The sequence below is a fragment of the Necator americanus genome, chromosome X (genome assembly GCF_031761385.1).
Source record: "Necator americanus strain Aroian chromosome X, whole genome shotgun sequence".
Lineage (NCBI taxonomy): Eukaryota > Metazoa > Nematoda > Chromadorea > Rhabditida > Ancylostomatidae > Necator > Necator americanus.
In genome coordinates, this window is record NC_087376.1 from 33,243,189 (window position 1) to 33,262,716 (window position 19,528).

The 19,528-nt window shown below is 33.8% G+C and overlaps 2 protein-coding genes across 2 annotated transcripts; one reads left to right on the top strand and one right to left on the bottom strand.

Moving 5' to 3' along the window:
* Positions 1-3,799: 3,799 nt before the first annotated feature.
* RB195_026212 (uncharacterized protein) lies at positions 3,800-11,073 on the top strand (the record flags this gene model as incomplete). The annotated part of the gene is made up of 7 exons (XM_064214661.1): positions 3,800-3,882; positions 4,276-4,382; positions 4,455-4,558; positions 6,166-6,300; positions 6,372-6,455; positions 7,762-7,857; positions 10,933-11,073. The coding sequence occupies 7 exons, from the start codon at positions 3,800-3,802 to the stop codon at positions 11,071-11,073; spliced, it is 750 nt and encodes a 249-aa protein (XP_064070542.1).
* A 1,950-nt stretch (positions 11,074-13,023) lies between these two features.
* Positions 13,024-17,122, bottom strand: RB195_026213 (uncharacterized protein; the record flags this gene model as incomplete). Its single annotated transcript, XM_013448193.2, has 5 exons — positions 13,024-13,110; positions 14,271-14,390; positions 14,457-14,525; positions 14,623-14,716; positions 17,070-17,122. The coding sequence occupies 5 exons, from the start codon at positions 17,120-17,122 to the stop codon at positions 13,024-13,026; spliced, it is 423 nt and encodes a 140-aa protein (XP_013303647.2).
* Positions 17,123-19,528: the final 2,406 nt, after the last annotated feature.

The window sequence follows — 19,528 nt, forward strand, 5'->3', positions numbered from 1 at the left end:
ATTCAGTTCATACATCCACTTTCATTCAAATTGTTTTCTGGATATCTGCGCTAGATCTGGTGGAATATCTCTTTAAACAACGTTTCTGTATGTTTTTGTTCACTTTTCTTATAACTTTCTTTGTTAAAAAAAGACAAGAAAATGATTAGTTTATGGGGATTTTTTAGATTTTTGAGTTTTTTCAACTTCTTTGGAAATTATCCAATTTTTTGCAAGAAATATCTTAACTATTTGTAAAATAAGGTCTGTATGATATCAATGATGATTTCTCGACAAAAACCATATCGTCATTCCACAAAACGAATCCCAATGAATTTCGAGGACATCAATCCATCAATTTACGTTGTTATCCTATTGAAGAAACTAACAAAAAAAGTGGAAATCCACTTAATTAGGGAAGAAATTTTGAGGAATTCTACAAATGAAGAACGGAAAGCAAATCCCGTTTTGAAATTACAGTATTTTATTGGATTACCAATTACAGTATTTTATTGGATTATTGAAATTACAGTATTTTATTGGATTACCAGCCTCAAAAATCGAGTTTTTTACTCGATTTTTGAGGCTGGTAAATCAGTACACAGTCCCCTTATTTGTCTTCTCTCTGAACATTCGGATATTCTGTATTTAAATTAAGCCGAGTCACGGCTGTTGAATTTTTCACGACGAAAATTCTGCATCCTCAATTCACTCATCAAATAACTAGTAACAATTCTAATTGTCCGGGAAAAAAGAAGGTTGAAAGGAAATTATTCTATGCGAACAGGTTGTTTTGCGCATTTTTCCTTCGTCCAGCATATAAATAGCTGAGAATTGAACGCATTTGAACTCTTATTATTGATTTCTCCTGAATATGAATGAGTCAAAACTCTTACTTTAGGGGGTAAGGTGAATTTTCCTGTTTTTTTTTAACGCAACTCTATTGTTTTCAGGAATGTAATTACGAAGGTCTATCTATTTACTATCTATTTGCTATCGGAAAGTTTTCGTTTCACTAAACTACCACTTCTCATTATTCCAGGAGATAATTCAGGAAAAACTGTTATTAGCTATACACGAAAAATAAAGAAAAAATAAAAATATGATAATAAATAATAGTAATCATGACATTTTAATAAAGTATGTATATGATATAAATTGGAAATCTATCTAGAATCTAGGATAAGATCTAAAATAATAAATAAATAAGTAATAAATAAGTAAGTAAATAAGTAAAGTAAAAGTGAAAAACTGTTGTCTTTTTTTTAGAAGTAATGTATTTGAAAATTGTTGCTGAGTGAAATCACCATTAAAATACTATTTGGTAGGAACCCATTTAGATTTTGTCGATTATTCTGTGGATTTTATCCTATCAAACCGTGCACAAATCAATAAAATAGATCATAACTCCTTTCCTGACCTACTGCGATTCATTCTCGTTTATCATTCAGGTCAGGATTTGTTCTCTAGGATTACATTGAAGGAATTAACAGTAAATTAGTTCAGATGAACCTACTCTACTACGATGTGTAAATTCCTCTACTAACCAATCATCATTCGGTGTTTACTGTGAATTATGACTAGTATTACGTTTCCATCCATTCTAAAGTAAACATTACTGACAGAAAAAAAAATCCGTTGACTTTATCTTTTCCTGAGATTTGTGCATCTATTCTGAAACAGATAGCGTGGAATTTATCCGGAGATTCCCATTACGAGATTTACTATGAGCTTCAATGTCTACATTACACTATATCCGTTTCTTCAGACCCACTTTATACTTGCATTTAATTTCTTATTTCATTTCATTTCCTTCTTTTTAGGATTTTTTCTTTTTTAATTCTTTTGTGTATGTGAAACTAATCTCTAACATTATCCGGAATCTTTGTATATTTCGATGTTTACTCTGGTTTCCTTCGTATAATTTATATCATGCAGTTTTAAAAATATTTTATACTGGAAATACTGTGCGTTTTTTTCCTAAATTAAAATAATTATTTGAATCTTATGTTAGTTTTCCAGTTACACTTTGACAATTTTTGACTTTTCTTGATTTCTCCATGACTCATCAGCCTCATTTATGCACTCTCCAGTTTTCCTCATTTCCCTTGCTGCTCACATTCTGATCACCGTTATCGAGCGGTGTTCGTTCCTGCAAAAAAAAGAAACAATAGGACATTCCCTAATTTCCATGAAATTTCCAATTTCTCAAGGATTACGTTTATTTTGTGTTTAATGCCACTGTAGATGTGAACAGAGTAGTCCTAAATAGGAATAGGAACCACATGAATCTTCCTTGAATTTAAGAAAAGATCCATGAAGATGTAAAAAAAAATCTATGCACGAAAAAGCTGACTTTTCAGTGCTTTCCACTTATTGTTTGTTTTATTTTTCTTTTCTTCCCGATATCTCATCACTATCCTCTTCTTTCATACTGCCCCAAAACGTATTTATTCCAGAAATTATTCTGGACACATTTGAACAATAACAACTAACTCCTGCAAAGCCGGAACGTTCATCGCAGCGGACAGCTTAAGGCGTTCAATGCTTATTGATTAATCATCGTCAACACAGCAAAATGCACTGTCATTCCTGAAATGATTCGTTCGCATTTCGTTTCTGATTTACTCTTAGACTGTTTTGATTATTTTAGGTCACATTTTTTCCCATATTTAAAAATAAGCACTTGAAAGAGGTGTCCTTCTTTAAAAAGTTCATTGCAGTTGCGTTTATTTCATTCAATTCAAATCAGTCAAATTACAAACAAAATAATTTTTCTTTCTTCTTGAAGTTCCCAAAATTCTTTCATCTGGATTTGTTCCTGAAATTATAGCCACAAAGGAGACATCAGATCCCTGCAGTATCCTACTAATCTTCAGCTCTGGGCTGATATTTATAATAGTTATTTGAAATAACCATTTCACACCGATTTTTCCATGGATATTCCTAGATTTTCCGGTGTTCCTATGCAAATATTCCTGAAACAACACATTTCAAACCTTCTACAGAGAACTCGACGCGGAAACGCGGTCGAGTGGTTCCACTATAGAGGTTCTTCGCACGTTTATACACTAAAATTTCAGGATATCATCCTTCTGAACTGCTTACTAATAGCGGTTGTTACATTTTAAGTCTTTTCGGAGTGTAAGATTTTTTTCCTCAAATTTTGCACTCAAAAGCAACGCGGATCTTTCCAGAACATTGCACACAATTCACTTCGAAGTAGACGATGTTTATAATTCATGCACTGTTGTGCACAATGTCGTCTAGAAGTAAATAAAATTAAGAATTTTTATTTTCTTATCATATTTTCACACCTGAAATTTCCAAACCACGGAGATTTCCACAAAACAAATTTTTCAACATTATGAAATTTTGGATTTTATGCAACCCACGCTAAGTCTGGAATCATCTCCTATTGTCAAGAGCACTATCATTGATTTGTGCATCTCCAGGATATACGCGCTTGTTCACCGAAAAAAATGACCCAGCGTAGTGAAACCGCAAAAAAAAAAAAACAAACCATGAGTTGTAATGAATTGAGAAGCTCGTTCACGTGGAATCCGTCCTATCGCGCTATTTTTTTCGGATCCAACTACATCCGATAACTACTTTCTTCGCGGATTCGATCGGTTGTTGCCCGGATTTCGTGCAGATCAGCTACCAGTTTGTTTTTAGAACACTTGCAAGCTCTTCGTTAATAGGTGAAACCTCGGTGAAGGCGTGGAGTTGTGGTTGAGGAGGAGAAGTGCGCCCGCTGACAGAGGTGCACAGAAACGAGCGTGTTAGTGTGGATTGCGTTCAGAGAACGAGACGCAGAATGGGGGCGGACCCCCTGGGGGCATTGCCTCGGACACTCGCACGAAAAGTCCTCTGCCTTCTATCGTTGAGGGACAGAACTCGGTTTGTTATACGTTCATAATCTATTCTGTTGTTTTCAACTTTTTGTTTCTTTTTAGTGAGTAGCACTTCTTGGTATTTTCCCTCATTTTATTGACTCATACCTAGGAATCAGTTATTAATCCGATGTCAAACAGCTTCGCGCAGAAAATGTACGGATAAGCCTCACTCCAACACCGCTCTGCAAAATTGAGATTTTTCAAGCCTCTGTTTCAAACGATCCATAAGTGCTATTCTTGGCTTGACTCGGATGCTTATCCGTACTGTGCACTCATACACCAACTTGTACGAGTAGAAATTATAGACACAAAGCGCTCTTGATCCTCAAATCCTTAAAGGAAATTGCGCATAATTTGAATGCTACCCTTCCGGAACAACACAATTGAATATTTTTAGCTGTGAACGTGTGTGTACGCTTTGGCGGACTATTGCGATGGAGGCGACGAGGTCCGAAACGAAACCAGTCTGGGTTTATGTGATATTCCGTAAAAATCACTGTTCAGGTGACAATTTTGACTAAATTTCAACTATTTTTAACATTCGTAGAAAGCGTTAACACCCTCAAAATTATTTAGGTCATGAAAAAATGACCGTGAATATTAGTTTCGATGGGCCAATCTTCTGGAATCGTCAAGTTGCATACATCTACTGCTGTTCATGCCATTTTGATGAACATGAGGTAGGTGGTAGGAGCTCAGTTTTTTTTTTTTGCTTCCTCGTAAAATTTCCAGTTTTTTGTTGACTGAATCCTTATGTAGTGCTGGACGAGGGAAGTTACTCGTATAGTCCACCCAGCTCTTCCCCTAATAACTATGTTTTGCTGCTGGACAACGCTTCGCCCGCATCTTTCATAACGCTTTTCGGCCAGTGTAAACAAGACTTGACCCTCACATGAGGAGAAGCATCGAGTACAATCGAAGAACTTGAACGATAGAGTGGAATTGCTTGAGGAAATCACCTCAAATCCACAGCCACGCCCGTAGATCATGGTTTTCTCTGGTTCTCGACCTTACCAGCAGTGGTTTGATGGTTTTTTTTTCTCCTAGCATACTTTACTTAATCAGGATAGATCCTGGTGATTAGAGTGATTTCGTTTTAAGCACTGAAATTCCCCCAAAATTTTGTTAAACGAATCGAATCCACATCGTTGTCAGCTATGTTCCTTGTTCCCGTTTCATAATTGTAATGTACTTTTGGGGACATTCACTCACTTCTATATGTGGATTAGGAGATTTTAGCTCTCACATTCTGGATTATTTATTCTATTGCGTCGTTGTTATTACACTTCTCTGACAAATCTGGCTCTAGCGCAATTATACGACCCGTTTTAGCAGCTATTCGAGCGTTGTCGGCTAGACATTGAGCGGACATCGTTATTTTCTCAGTTCCTAGCCACCACTGGATCATTTAGTAAAGTTCTATTAAGGACTAAATAACTGAGCAGAGTAGAGAATTATAGACATAACATGGATCTACTTCTAGGATTTTTCTCCCATTTTTTCCTGGGAAAAGTTGTGTATGGAGGTGGCACCGAATGATTTGCACATGTTATGACAATCTCATTTATAGCAAGAAATAATAGCACAAGTAGCAACTATACTAGTATCTGACTTGACATCTGTGAGATGATCCTAAATAAACATTGGCGTGAATGTCATTGGACCCAGCAGAAAGCATTGAAATTTGAGACTTCTCAAATCTCACTAAGACAAACTTTAAAGAAAACTGAAGTCGGCACCCCTATAGCAATTTTTAAGGCGATATGAAGATTGATTCCAGGGAAATACTGCATTCACCTAAAGAATATCTTCAGTGAGATATAATGCAATAATATAATATAATTGTAATGTAATGTATACATTATAATAACTAATATAATTTACTCTGCGGATTTTGAAGTAATATCAACTAGTATTTAATTAGTATTGAGTTGGAGACGTAAGAATGGACCATTTTCTTTTTTTTTTTTGCTCAGAAATTTCCCGTTACCACCTTGTCCAGGATATTAGTCTATCCTAGCTAAAGCACTCGTTGATGTCGTAAAATAGAGCATTAACAGAAAACTGTTTCGATTATAATAAATGATTTTCAAAAAAAAAAGATTAAAGTAGTTCATTCTTTCATCTCCAATATAAAAATTTGGGCATTAAATCCATCAAAATTTTTTTTAAAAGGGAAGCTAGTGAAGTAACCAGCGCTCAGTGTGATTATTGTTCATGAAAAAAAATGACAGTAGAAGAAAGTGAAAATGAAAGAAAATGATGAAATGACCGACGTTATTTTTAGGGACCATTGATGACAATTTTGAGTAAATTTGAGCAACGTGTTGAACGTATGTGTCTTGTGGATCGTCCCGTTGATTATCCGTTCTTACCGGATTCCATGTTTTCCTATATGGCTAAATGTATGCCGAAATTGCAGGTGTGGCTATTTATCTTCGTTTTTCTTCCTGCTCTCAAGAAGAGAATACTCAAGTATTTATGCTCTTTTAGTTCATTTATCTACGTGAACTGGACCTAGAGAAGATAAATCGTGCTACAGTAGTCGACTTGGCTAATCACAACACTTTGAAAAAGGTTTGCTTCGTTTTCTAAAGTATCCTTTAAGTATCCATTTGGTTTTTTGGATGTATTTTATGGAAACTGTTTATATTACAAAGAAAAACAGAAATTTCCTAAATTATTGATAGTAATAAGCTGGAAAACTATTCACAGCTCATCAGAATTCAACACATCATCTTATCATGGCCGAGCGTTATCGAAAATTATACTCAACAAAAGTATAAAATCAATTTTAAGAGATTTTTTAAGGCTAACATCCTCATTCTTAGTGAGGTTTAGGAAAATTTATGAGGTCTCCACAATAACTTCCTTACTATTTTCCCAGCGATGAGTATAGAAATTTATTTCAACAAAAATCATCATCAATCAAAACAAAAGGATTATCCACAAGAACAATCCTACTTAACCATTCATCATTTGAGCGCTTAGGTGACATTTGTGAACTTTAATATAATTTAATATATTTAATATATACAAAATAATGGCGGAAAGAAAAAATCCAGAATACCGTATAGAAAAGTAGACGTGGTCCAACAAGACTTGGTCTGTCCATCAGTTTTGCTCTTATCTATTCTGCTCAAGTTTAAAAAACCTCAAAATTCATCTAGAAAATTTTAAAACTCCCAAATTTACTTTATTGTAATTTTACCATTTCTATGACACTGAAGAAATTTTCAAGTACGACGGAACATCACTCCTTAGATTTTTGTGTTTTCGTTCTTTGACTTCCTTAATAGTTATTTCTGGAAGAGATGCATGCATCAACAGGATTTCTGATACTTCAATATGGAATAAGCGTCCTTGATTTGACTTCTGGAAGGGAAGTTTGCGTTTGAAATCCTTGTTTATGCCATCCGAGTGTGTTGCCTACGTCAGAGGTTGCACTAGCGACTTCCTCGAAAACTTGATTGAAAAAGAGCAAATCCAGCGATTGTTTTGACTTCTTTCAAGTTAATTCCAGGAGAAAAAAAAACAATGGATATATAACATTTTTCGAGGGAACAAATTTCCTGCAATATTCATATGTACGATGGTTTTTCCTCGTGTTCCTGGAGATGAGCTTTCCTTCCTTCGTACTCCGTATTCCATAAAAAAAAACGTATTTGATGCGAGCAATCGTCCGGCCAGAAACTCGCATCCAATCTCTGCGGCTCATCCTTGATTGCTTTATGCGCCGTTCGAAAGCATCACAGCTGTCATTTTGATGTATGTCACCAGGCTAACAAGATATAATTTGTTTGTGATTTATCAAAAAATATATATTCACTTCCTGGTGATATCCTAGGATGACGTTTCATTTAACTTATCCATAGATTTTCAGGTTATCGTACATGGTTGCCGAAATTACGAAGTTCTTGAGGATTTCCGAAATCTACCTCAATTGCTCGTGGTCAGAGGTGAAATTCTAGGATTAAAAGTAAGTAGTACTACCGTTATGTTGAATGTTTTCAGTCTCAATGAGGGAGGATCAGAATCTTAGTCTAAACATTGTGAGCGACGCATAATAATGACACGCAACATTCCCAGGATGACTTTTGATCGTTCTGGAAAAATCCAGAAAAATTTGCGGAAGATAGCATTTATAGTGAACTGAGAACATGATTTCTTGTTTCCGTCACATATTTTGAAACATTCACTGAAGGACTTTCAGGAAAGTTAGTCACAAAAACGTGACCAAATACGCTTTTTTTTTCATGCTTCAGGAAAATTGAGTTTATCCCAGGAGCTTTTAAACGAAGCCAGTGACAAATCCATTCTTCAATGGATTCTTCTCAAGCGTTTTTTCTTCTTTCTTTTTCTTTGAACGAACAGTTTTTACAATCGTTTAAATTTATGGCCGTGTTTTCAAGTTCAAAACCTCCTTGTATTCATCCCCTCAATAATCCTACTTTCCATGTAATTTACCTGTCTATTATCTCTTTTACAAAATGAGGTATTATGAGTGCGAGAGAGAATTTTCAGCCTCGAAGAACGGGGCCAGCTTTTAGGCAGTATTTGCCGTTCCATGGATTCTTCCTAACGCCCTTACTACTAATCGTTTTAGGAGGTTATAGAGGAGAATGCCCTTTCGTGGCTCGTTCTCACTTCACGAACGTTTGACAAACGAATTTTCACAGGGGAATTCAAACGAAAATTCTTCTCGCAAATATATTTCTGGACGTGTATCGGGAAAAGTGTTCCTAGCCAAGTCCTAATCCAATTAAAATGCATTCGTTAGCACAGGGGGAGAGGGGTTCGGTTCCAATTGCTAGTTGTTAACCTAATTTTTTTCTCCTAGACCTGAACAATGAAGTGAAGTGATTCCACTTGGAATTAGAGGCTCATAGGGAACGTGTTTATTTTTGAATGAATTTTGGTTCTGTTTAAACTTTGAAGGGGAAAAAATCACTGAATCCTATCGCATACCCAATGAAAGGAAAGTTGCATCCATAAAATCCCTTGAAAAAAGTGGTTACTTAATGGTAATTCTCATGATAACATACAAATGGGGTTTTTATTGCCTTTTAATACATTTATATTAGCATATTTAATTAGTAAGTCTAACGACATATCATTAGGAATCCTAATTCATGTAGGATACACAATGGTTTTATGTTCGTTCAAGGAAACTTCATGTATGTTCATCCGGGATAGTTTTTTTTTTATTCCAAGACTTTTTATCTGTACAAATGAATGTAGCAAAGATATTTAATGATTTTTTTCGTTGAGCCAGTCAAGTTAATTAAACTTCTCAACATTCATTTCGCTGATGGATTAAGAGAGTTCGCTGTAATGAGGGCATAGGACTCATCCCGTAGATATACGTAATACTATCTGGAAATGTTCCAGAAACATTTAGAAAAAGTAAAATAATGAAGAATGCTACAAGCTCATTACATAGAAACAGATATCCATGTAGGTAATATATTTTGTAATTTTTAAGACTTTTAGGTCTCCCTTCCGATACTATCCAGAAATATTTCCACAAACATTTGACATTTGACTGTCAATTGACTAATCATCATCTTCAAAAAAAAAACCCTTTTTTTAAAGATACACGACACAGAAGTACAATCAATATCCAGCAAAAAATCATTACACAATTCCCTTTAAAAATTATTTTACAGCAGAAATAAAACTTAAAAAAGGGAATATTTTAACATGCCGTGTCATTAAATTTGTACGAATCCCACCCACAATGCCCGTTGGTCAATCCCAGAAACGGAAACATCGCGTGATTCTTTAGTCCGCATCCCGTATAGTGCACCTATGGATCCAGAATTCGAATGATGAAGTGGTAACACGTCAGCAAACTTTTGAACTAAACTAAATTCTTTTTTAATTCCTATAAGTTTTTCTCGTGGAAAAATAATTAGATGACCTTTCATCACTGTTCTTTCCGAACGGGATTTGTTCAGAAGTACTTCATGTTTGAGATGTCTCGATCGATTTTTGATGGTCTGGAGAAATTTTTTTCAATGATTGTTGTTCCCCGCCTTATCCGGGCAATTCAAATAAGATTATGACGTGTACCATGAAAACTTCGGACGCTTCTCAAAATCGAATTTTCATAGAACATTGGACAAGGAAAAGTCACTGATTGTGAATCAATTTCATGATGATACACCATGATTGAAGAGGTAAAAAATTGAGGAAACTATCGTTGTGTGTTTCTTAACGTCGCTCAGTGCTAAATTTAAATTATATTTTCCTCCTAATGCTCTAAAATAACAACTGAGTTCATCTTCACTCTTTTTTTTCATTTTTTTCACTTCTTTCTTGTTTGTCCAGCACTGGCAATGTCAGGATGCTAAAGGAGATCTTCAATTTGTCCCAAGGGATCTATTTTTTAAATTTGGACTTGGTTATTATTTACTGGATAATATAGAACTGCTAGTAGTCCGAGGCAATATTTCACAGCAACAAATTTAGTAGGTTGATAGGTGGAATCATCAGGAATGGAAAGAGCATTGGAGGTACAACCCTCAGTTTGTAAAATCTAACAAAGTCATGAGGACCAATTAGAATTATTTATTTAACTTATTTATTTACTAATGTGATAAATATGCTCCAAAATACTTAACAAAACAAGTAGTGAATCATAAAACAGAAAAAAAAACGGCAAAAAAAATTTTCAAAAAAATTAATTGAATAAATAAATAAGTAAGTAAAACATAAAAATAAATAAAATATATTATATAAGTATAATGATGAGTCTATCTAATATAAAAAATAAATATAATATAATACAAATGTATACAAAAACATACAACACTCAAAATGTAAATATATTAATATTTTTCAACAGAAAAAGAACACAGTAATTAATCACTGTATTCTTGATAGCCATGGTACAAAAAACTATCTATGAAATTAAAGAATTGTCAGACTAAAGGATTTCAAACCTTTCTCCTGAGAATCTCGAAGAAAAAGACTACTATTTTTTCACATACAAAAAAAAACTTAATGATGATGGATTATCTCTTTCACTTAGGATTTTTTTTTCTTCCAGGCAATGTTAGGAGATTTTGAGGAAGAACAAACCGGTTCATCACCAGCATCACAATCTCTATCACAATCAATTTCACAATCGATTTCGGATAGCAGCGATCAACCGGAAACGGTGACCGTTCAGGTTGCAACTGGACCGTAAGGCATAGCCTAGAAAGATCCTTTAATATAATCCGACATTTTTAATGACGTGTACTTCTCGTATTTTTGTCTGTCATTGTCAGAAAAAAAAAGATTGACAATAACAGATTGCTTCATGGCATAATGTATACACATATTATAAGCTCTGAGCGATAATGAAAGGACATCGACGGTCGATTCTATTTTTCTGGTCTTTGTTATATATTTTAAGTGACCTCCTTCATATATATGTATACATCCTTTCCATAGTCCTGAAATTGCCACTGTTATTGTTATTGTCACTGTCATTTTCCTCGACCTGTAGACTGTCAATAATGAGCTCAATATTGTGCGCTTAAATGCATGCTTTATGTATTTATAAATGTGATGCTACCATCGTCTCCTACAGCTTCCTTTCATTCTTTTGTTTTTTTTTTCGATTTCTTTTCTTTTCGTTTTTTTTTTCTCTACGATTTTCTGTTCTTCACCATTCTCTTCGCAAAGCATCTGTGAGCATTTATGACCTCTTTATATTTTTCCCACCTAGCTGTATTCATTCCTTGAGGAGATGTTTAAATTAACTCGCAGACGCTTTATCCAGAGAAATAAACATTATTTATGCAACGAAACAGTTGGTCTTTTTATTAAAAATGATTCAACTAATCATAAAAATAATCTCAGGAGAAAATAATTTCAAATTTCCAAGTTGAATGCTTGCAAATTTTTAAAATTATTACACAGGTAAACCATTTGTTGAGCAAAATCAAACAGTTGATATTTTGGAGGCAAAAAAAAAATTGATATTTCTAAAAGATTTCAGGATTATTATTTCTCTGATCTATTCCTTCTCAAGCTTACATTTAATGAAGAAAAATAGAACGCATTCCTTGTGGGACCAATGTCATCCTGGAGATCAGTCTTACAAAATTCAATTCACTATGTTCAAATCCCTCCTTCGTACAATATTTAGTGAAATTAGAAACTCAACGTGTTATTAAAAACCAACAAACAACTGCAGATTTTAAAGTAAACAGGAAAATTTGGGAAAAATAATTCCGACTAAACAATAACGCCATAAATTCCAAAGGTGGTCAAAAATAATCGAAAGTGAAGGAGTGCACCAAGGAGTAGCGATATGGATCCATAAAATCAAATAAAATAAAATCATTAAATCATACATCCATTAAAAAAAGTCTTTTGGGATCCTGTTGGATAATAATTATAATCAGTGATACCAATGAATGTTTGATATTTCCTCTATAACTTATCGAAAATCAATAAGCCATAAAATAATCGATAGGATATGGATTTGAAAGTTTTCCGATGACTACGTTATTCCACACTAATCCTTGCAAACCATACTGTTAATAAGTGTATTATTGATCGTATATTTGAACATTCGAAAAGATTCATTGTTGTGCTCCTCAAATGTAACTGATGGCCTTTTATCGGAGATCCAGGACTCAAGGCTCTCGCAAATTTTTGGATATTACACTATGAAGGATGGGAAATGCTGGAACTTATTATGTACTGCATTAAATTATAGCAAAATCTATCAAAATAAGTTTCCCTTATAGAGTGATACAAGTCAATAATGAGGAAAAATCCATATGACGAGTGTGACGAAATTGGTTTGTGACCGAGTCACAATTGAGTAGATCAGATCATTGAGTGATTATTCTCAGTTGAACTCGTGCTTTAAAATATGACTATATCTTTATCTACCATATGCAACAACTAGAATTTATACTGACAAATAAGAGGAGGGAAACAAACAAATCAATGATACAATCAATATCATCATCACCAACTCAAAACAAATGCAAAATGAATGAGCACTTTGAACATTTGTAGGTCACCTGATCTTTTCGAAATAAAAATCAATGAATGTTTAACAATAAAATAAAATCTTTTCTTTTTTGCGAAGATGATTCCTAGTTCGAATATTCGAATTCGTATCAATAGGTTCGCATTAAATGAAAAATACAGCTGCTAAACTCAGTACCAACGAGATAACGGTGGTTAACGGATGTCGTGTACCGTTGCATGGCTCGGAACCCTGAAAAATTTTGTGGATTTTATTTCTTAAAACATAGATAGAACGCAATTATATTCTGATTTATTCACACTTGCTACAATGAATTCAAAAATCTTTTTTTGATAAGTTTAGAATTTAGCATGGATCTTATCGATTCATCAAACAGTACTGAAAAAAATTAAAATTCTTTTTTTATTGTTTATTTGTTTCATTGACGATTCTTCTATTCGAAACCAAGTTATTCAAGGATCCAGTTCCGATGAATTTTAAAAACTGGACGAGACCAGAATGATCCGAGTACAACTCTGAGTATTTTCAAGGAGTACTTAACGAATGTTTCGGATCTTTTGTTCCTCATAGGTCCTTCAGGAGGTTTCAATCTTTAGTCCATATTGTTCTGCTTAGAACAAGAGCTTCTCCTTAAGATATTCGAAGATTCCACCGAGCGAGCGAAAAAAAAAACACACAAACAAAAAGGTCATCATCATTTAAACATAACAGTGAATCTTTGTAAATACGGCTCGCATTTTCTCGATGATCGTGATTCCTTCGGATACACTGTTAACGACAATATTTTCTGGATTTCAAAACGTAACTAGGAAGAAAAAACGCCCCTAGTATATTTCTATAAACATTGTTTCGAAGGGAGGGAAATCTAGTTGGGAGGCAATTTCTAAGTGAAAATTTTCACAAAAAGAGCACTCCGCTATCCCTCAACGTCTTGGAAAAAAATCGAGGAAATTTCTTTATCCTTAAAAAAAAGGAGAGATTCACTTGCAAAGAAGAAGACGTCAGTTCAGAGCTCAGTTTTAAAAATGCTTTTAGAAAATCAACTCAATAGAAAATCACATGACCGTCACAGCGATTAGGTCTCGACGCGATTTCTCTGCCGTAATTGTGTTGCTAATTTCGTTTTTCGACGAATAAACGCAACTAAGCTACGAGTTCAGCAGAATTTAGGAGATGAAAATTACAATATTGAATATTTACTGGTAACCGTAGGGTACTGTACCATATCTGGTAACTATTGATCCTGACTCTCCTAGCACCTGATTGCTAAGTGGATTTCCTTTGTTTCTTGGCATCAGAGCTCTTTTTTGAATTTGACGTCAACTCTATGAATCCAATAAGATATTTAATTTTGGAAACTATTACTACTAAGTAAAGTACATTAAACTCACTGTGTTCTCACATTGATAATAGTACATATTAATTCCCCAGTTGCCCGTCTTTTTCTGTCCATCCACAACTTCGCCGGAATAAGCGCATTCACGTATTATCGATTTCTTTGTTTCTACTGTCTAAAATGAATGATCTTAGGATACAGTTTATTAATTTTTAAGCACCTAAATATATAATATCATTACCTGAACAATTTTTCGACATCCTTTCGCTTCAGAACCTTTATAGGTTCCTTCTTCGAGTGTTTGACATGGCTGAAATGAGAACAATAAATAAATAAATAGAAAATAATAAAGAAGATAATAGCTAATAAAACAAATATTCCATTTAGATACTTATTTCCAGAAATACCTTAACGAATGGAGCCAACTTCTCCAAATCACTTCCGTCGCAGTCGGATTCATTATCGTTTGTGGATACACATTGATAACATGAGTACTCGGCGCTTAAAACGAAAAAAACACTGTTAACAGAATGAAAAATCATAGTAAAAAAAGAACGTTGATCACATTGATTCCGCTTTTGATCTATTACCACCTACAACGTTTGATCGATCGTAGTCGGTTGATCAATAGAAGCATCGCTAGGTGTACACATTCGGTTTTACTCCCTCTCCCCCCACTCTTCCTAGGAAAACAATTCAGGATTAGGAGTTCAGGGCTCTTGATTGTTTCTCTACACTGAATACATGTTACATAACAAATTTTTCTAATCTGCTGATCTATTATCCTGATTTCCTAGGAGTTTTACGAAAGAAAAACGACTCCAGAGTCCTAGCTATTCCAAAATAGTTGTGGATTGATATTATCGTACCGATATATATTTATTTCTATCTCCGTTATTCGGAATAATTAATTTATTTTACTTTGATTAGAGAAAGGTTAGTAATGAACACAAATGAAATCAATGACACCCCACCGGAAAAGGGTTCACCTTAAAAGTTTTTTTTTCTTTTTTCTCATAAACTGCCATATGCTGATGAAACTCTAGGACAAAATGATTAATCCATAGTTTTTCAATGCCTCCCTCCTGAACAGCGTAAATAATTTACAAACTTTCAAAAGATGGTTTGGACACTTTTCACATAAATGCTTTTGCAAACGATTCACAAAGTACATTTAATTATATTTCTTCGCATTCGATGTATATTTTTTCGCATTTTTACTTATTTACTTATTTATTGTATTGCATTTTGTGATTCTGAAGTAAAGATCAACGATATAGGACATATGTAGACTATATAGACTCATTAATTTTAGTGGATAGCTATATTTTTCATGGTTTCTCTGGAAACTTTCTTCTCTAAGGTTCATTACATGAGGCTATCTCTAATTGAAGTAATTACTTCAATTGAACACTATCCTTCAACAAAAAAAAGGAAACAGGAAATGAACCAGGTGAGTGTATAAAATGTTGCACCATAACGAAATTATAACTAGTTCGGATTCACTATGAAAAATAAATGAAAGGAAAAGAGATCAAAGCAGTGATGACACGATAAACTTCAACTGTTGTGCTGGGAAATAGTTTACATAAAGGCTTTTTATTTTATTTATTATTTATTTATTTGTTTTACTATTTTTTATAGTGCAGTACAATTCCAGTTCCAGGATCACATTTTTGGGATACTTTCTTTGTGTCGTAGCTTCTTAATAAATTCATAACACCTATGATTACTTTGCTTAAAATTATTCACAGGAAGTTGGTCATAATTTATTGAAAACCGGAGCAGCTAGGGGAGTCAGCTAAATTTAGTGCTACGAGTGATCGAGTTAACATCGAGGCTTCAATATTATCTCAATGTTGAAAATTAAAACATATTCTTCTCATTCCCCAGACGTCTTCGAAAAAAAAAATTTTCAAAAAAAAATTTTTCAGATGAAAAAATAACTGGACGAAATCTCCTTTTAGCAGCGTTAGTGACGTAGTCAGTGAGCCCATTTCCACTCTTATCAATCCGACAAAATCAGCGAATTCTTTACGATAGGCACCAAATTTAGAAAATAAACGACTTCGAAACAAACATTTTTTTTAGATTATAGTTTTTTGCAGTTTATCAGCGAAAGATTGAGTTTATTGAAACTATTAGACATTACCAAGTTCTATTCCGACACAAGAGAACATTAGGAGAATCTATATCGCGCACTATTAAAAATTTCTGGATTTTTAATGTTTATTAGCTGATTTTATTTGCTCCTATGACACTTGAATTTGAACAGATCGTTAACTTTGTGGAATCAATGCTATCCATGATGTGACGTCATACAATCAACTATCATCTATCGATTGGTTCGTTGAACCCGCTGAACATTACAAAGTTCATTTATAAAAGCACACTTTCCAAAAATCATTGTCATTTTTAGGCGGAAAATACAATATTTTAACAAAAATATTTTTTAAAAAATCTGAGATCAGCTGATACTGAAAAAAAATCCGCACACCTATCTGCAAATCTGTTTAGTTGCCCAGAATATAAATTATTTTAGAAGAGGTTTTTGACAATAAAATTTTGCAATTCTTAATAATTTAATAATTCTAATTCTTTGACAATGAAATTTAAATAAAATTTAATGTTAATAACTGGGCACTAATGTTGGAGGGAGTGTAGCAGAAGGGAAATTATTTTAAAGCATAGTTAATTTTATCGTGTCGTCGTTTTCGTGAAATAACATCATCGAACTAGTTTCCAAGGATACCAAAGCTGTGCGAATTTGAACGAAAATCCAGAATGTAAGAAATGAGCCTCAAACTCATTAAAATTCTGGTGAGTATCGAAATTTTCAGAGACTAATGCATACCTCACAAATGCAATACCAAACATGAAGAGAAGTGTTGTGAGCACCGAGTTCATGACTTCTGGAAGTAATGAGGGAAAAATTAGGTGTAGACGACAAGCTTAAAAGTGTGTAATTGCGGAAAAAGCCACAACGGAAAAAATAAACGAACATTCAATACAATAAGGATAAATTCTAGGATAAGACGTGACAAATGTAAGTAAACCAGACAATTAACATGAGGTATTGATTTCATGGATGCGCTAGTATGTAGCGGAAAGAACCTCACAATGTTAAACGAAAACGAATCCTCGGAGAAAAGGGTAAATATGTGCGCAAAGGATTCCGTTCTGATAAAACAATCAAAGATGCTTGAAGAAGATTGAAAAGGAAAGTAATGATATCGAAGAAGCACAAGAAATCCTCATAAAATGAAGTTATCCAGAAAAACTTTGAGGAAATCATCGGAATTTGGAATAGGTTATAGAATGAAAAAGCTATTAACAAAGTAGGGAGTTGTTTGACGATAAGAAACGACAGCGGTATCCCAGTAAGCACTCAGTTTTATGGAAAAAAATATCCTGACCACCTTATCGACTTGAGAGTTGATCTATTTAAAGCAAATATCGGTGGATAACATCTAACAAGTCATTTAAAGAAAAACCATTAAATATTTCAGAAACAGAACGAAGAGTACAATCCAGAATCACTTGGAGAGAATCCAAAAATAGCCAAGTTTAAAATTTTAATGAATCCACGCTTGCGGCAGCATATAGTGTGCTGGAAGTAGCCGATTTCTACGGCTGTCAAAGTGTATACATAGGATGGAAGCTACGGGTGGCGTTATCGATTGGCGAGAGAGAATTGAGGAGGCTTCGGGATGATGGAAACATATTATAGCTCATTTCGTATGGATAGATTTTCACATCATTCGACTTTTCTCCAGATGTTTTTTTTCAGGATATTTTAAATAATTAACTATGAGTAATGTGAATAAATAATTACTTTCTAAGACGTCTGCAAAAATATTTCTGATGTTTCCTCTGTAACGAACAATTGTTAGTAGGCATAAGTATAAGGCATCAATAGTCTTAAAATTTGTTAATTTAATGTTACAACTACTAGCAGTAGTAAAAAAAAATAGAGATAAAAATGGATTTTCAAAAATTCACTTAAAATAAACTGCAATTACGCACTAAACACTGTTCAAAACTTCAAACGACCTGATAAAAACCAGTTTTTCGTCTCCCACGCTTAGAGCACATCGTCATAACAAGGTCATATTTTTATGAAAACACTTACATCATCCATAAATCCACAAACAAAAACTCTGGATTAGAGTAGAGATTAGAATTTGATAAACACTCATCAAAAATTTGTGTGTTTCATTTATAAATTTTGAAATTCCATTGATGAAACAAAAAACACTGGAAACGAAACGTTATCCATTAGTCTTTCCTGGAGAAAAGTAAGGATATCACTGAGATATGCAGAAACGAAGAAATGTACAACATGCTCTATTGTTTTGAAGATCTGGTTACTGTATGGTGATTAATGTTTTCAATGGATTCTTGGATCCCAGCTATCGATAACACTTAAATTATTTCTATAGAAAAATAAGATACGAATCTAAATGGAAAAGAAGAACATTTTTGAATTTTAAAACTTTAATTTTATAGTTTCACTTCTAAAATACTTCTAGGCGAAATACATTCAAAGAGCTTCACTTTCTTTAAATAAGTTACATCCCTTCCAGAAACGTTGAGAAAAATTCACAAAAACGTGGAAGGATGGAGAGCGGCAGCAATTCCCATTTTTATGTAGTAATTATTTGCTCGGAAATTCCATTATAATTCACAGGCTGCTGATATTTTCAGATTTTTTGAAATTATTCTTATGAACACAGGAAGAATAAGGAAGGAACGGGAAGATTCGAGTCTCATACAGTTGAGTAATAAGTTCGAATAAATTCTCTTGAAATAACCAAGTCCTTTCCCCTGAAGGAAAACAAATGAATAGTAGATAATAAAATTTTCAAAGGAACGGCTGAGCACCATTTTTTTTTTTCAAATAGGGACCATATGACTGAACATATGGTTTGTTTCTGTTTAAGGAAATTATTAGTTTTCTTCCTGTAGCATGGATGGATTTCAAAGAAATTAATACCATATTGAAATGAAAACTATACATTTACAATCAGTAAAAAATCACTGTAGAAGTTCCTTGGATTTTTAGGCGGGAGAGGAAGATAGAAACGAGAAAGAAATGTACATATACACATGTATAAAGGATCTTTCCAGGATTTCCTTGGAATCTTCCGGGAAAAAAAGGAAATTCACGCAATTTTTTCGAGGAGGAGGAAAGGAACGTAATGAAACTTATCAAAGCAAGTAGGTCCTGTCGTTTTCCGGCTATGATAACAGCACTAACACTTATCAACGGCATATTAGTCTATAAAACGTCGATGGTGGGAACGAAGGTTA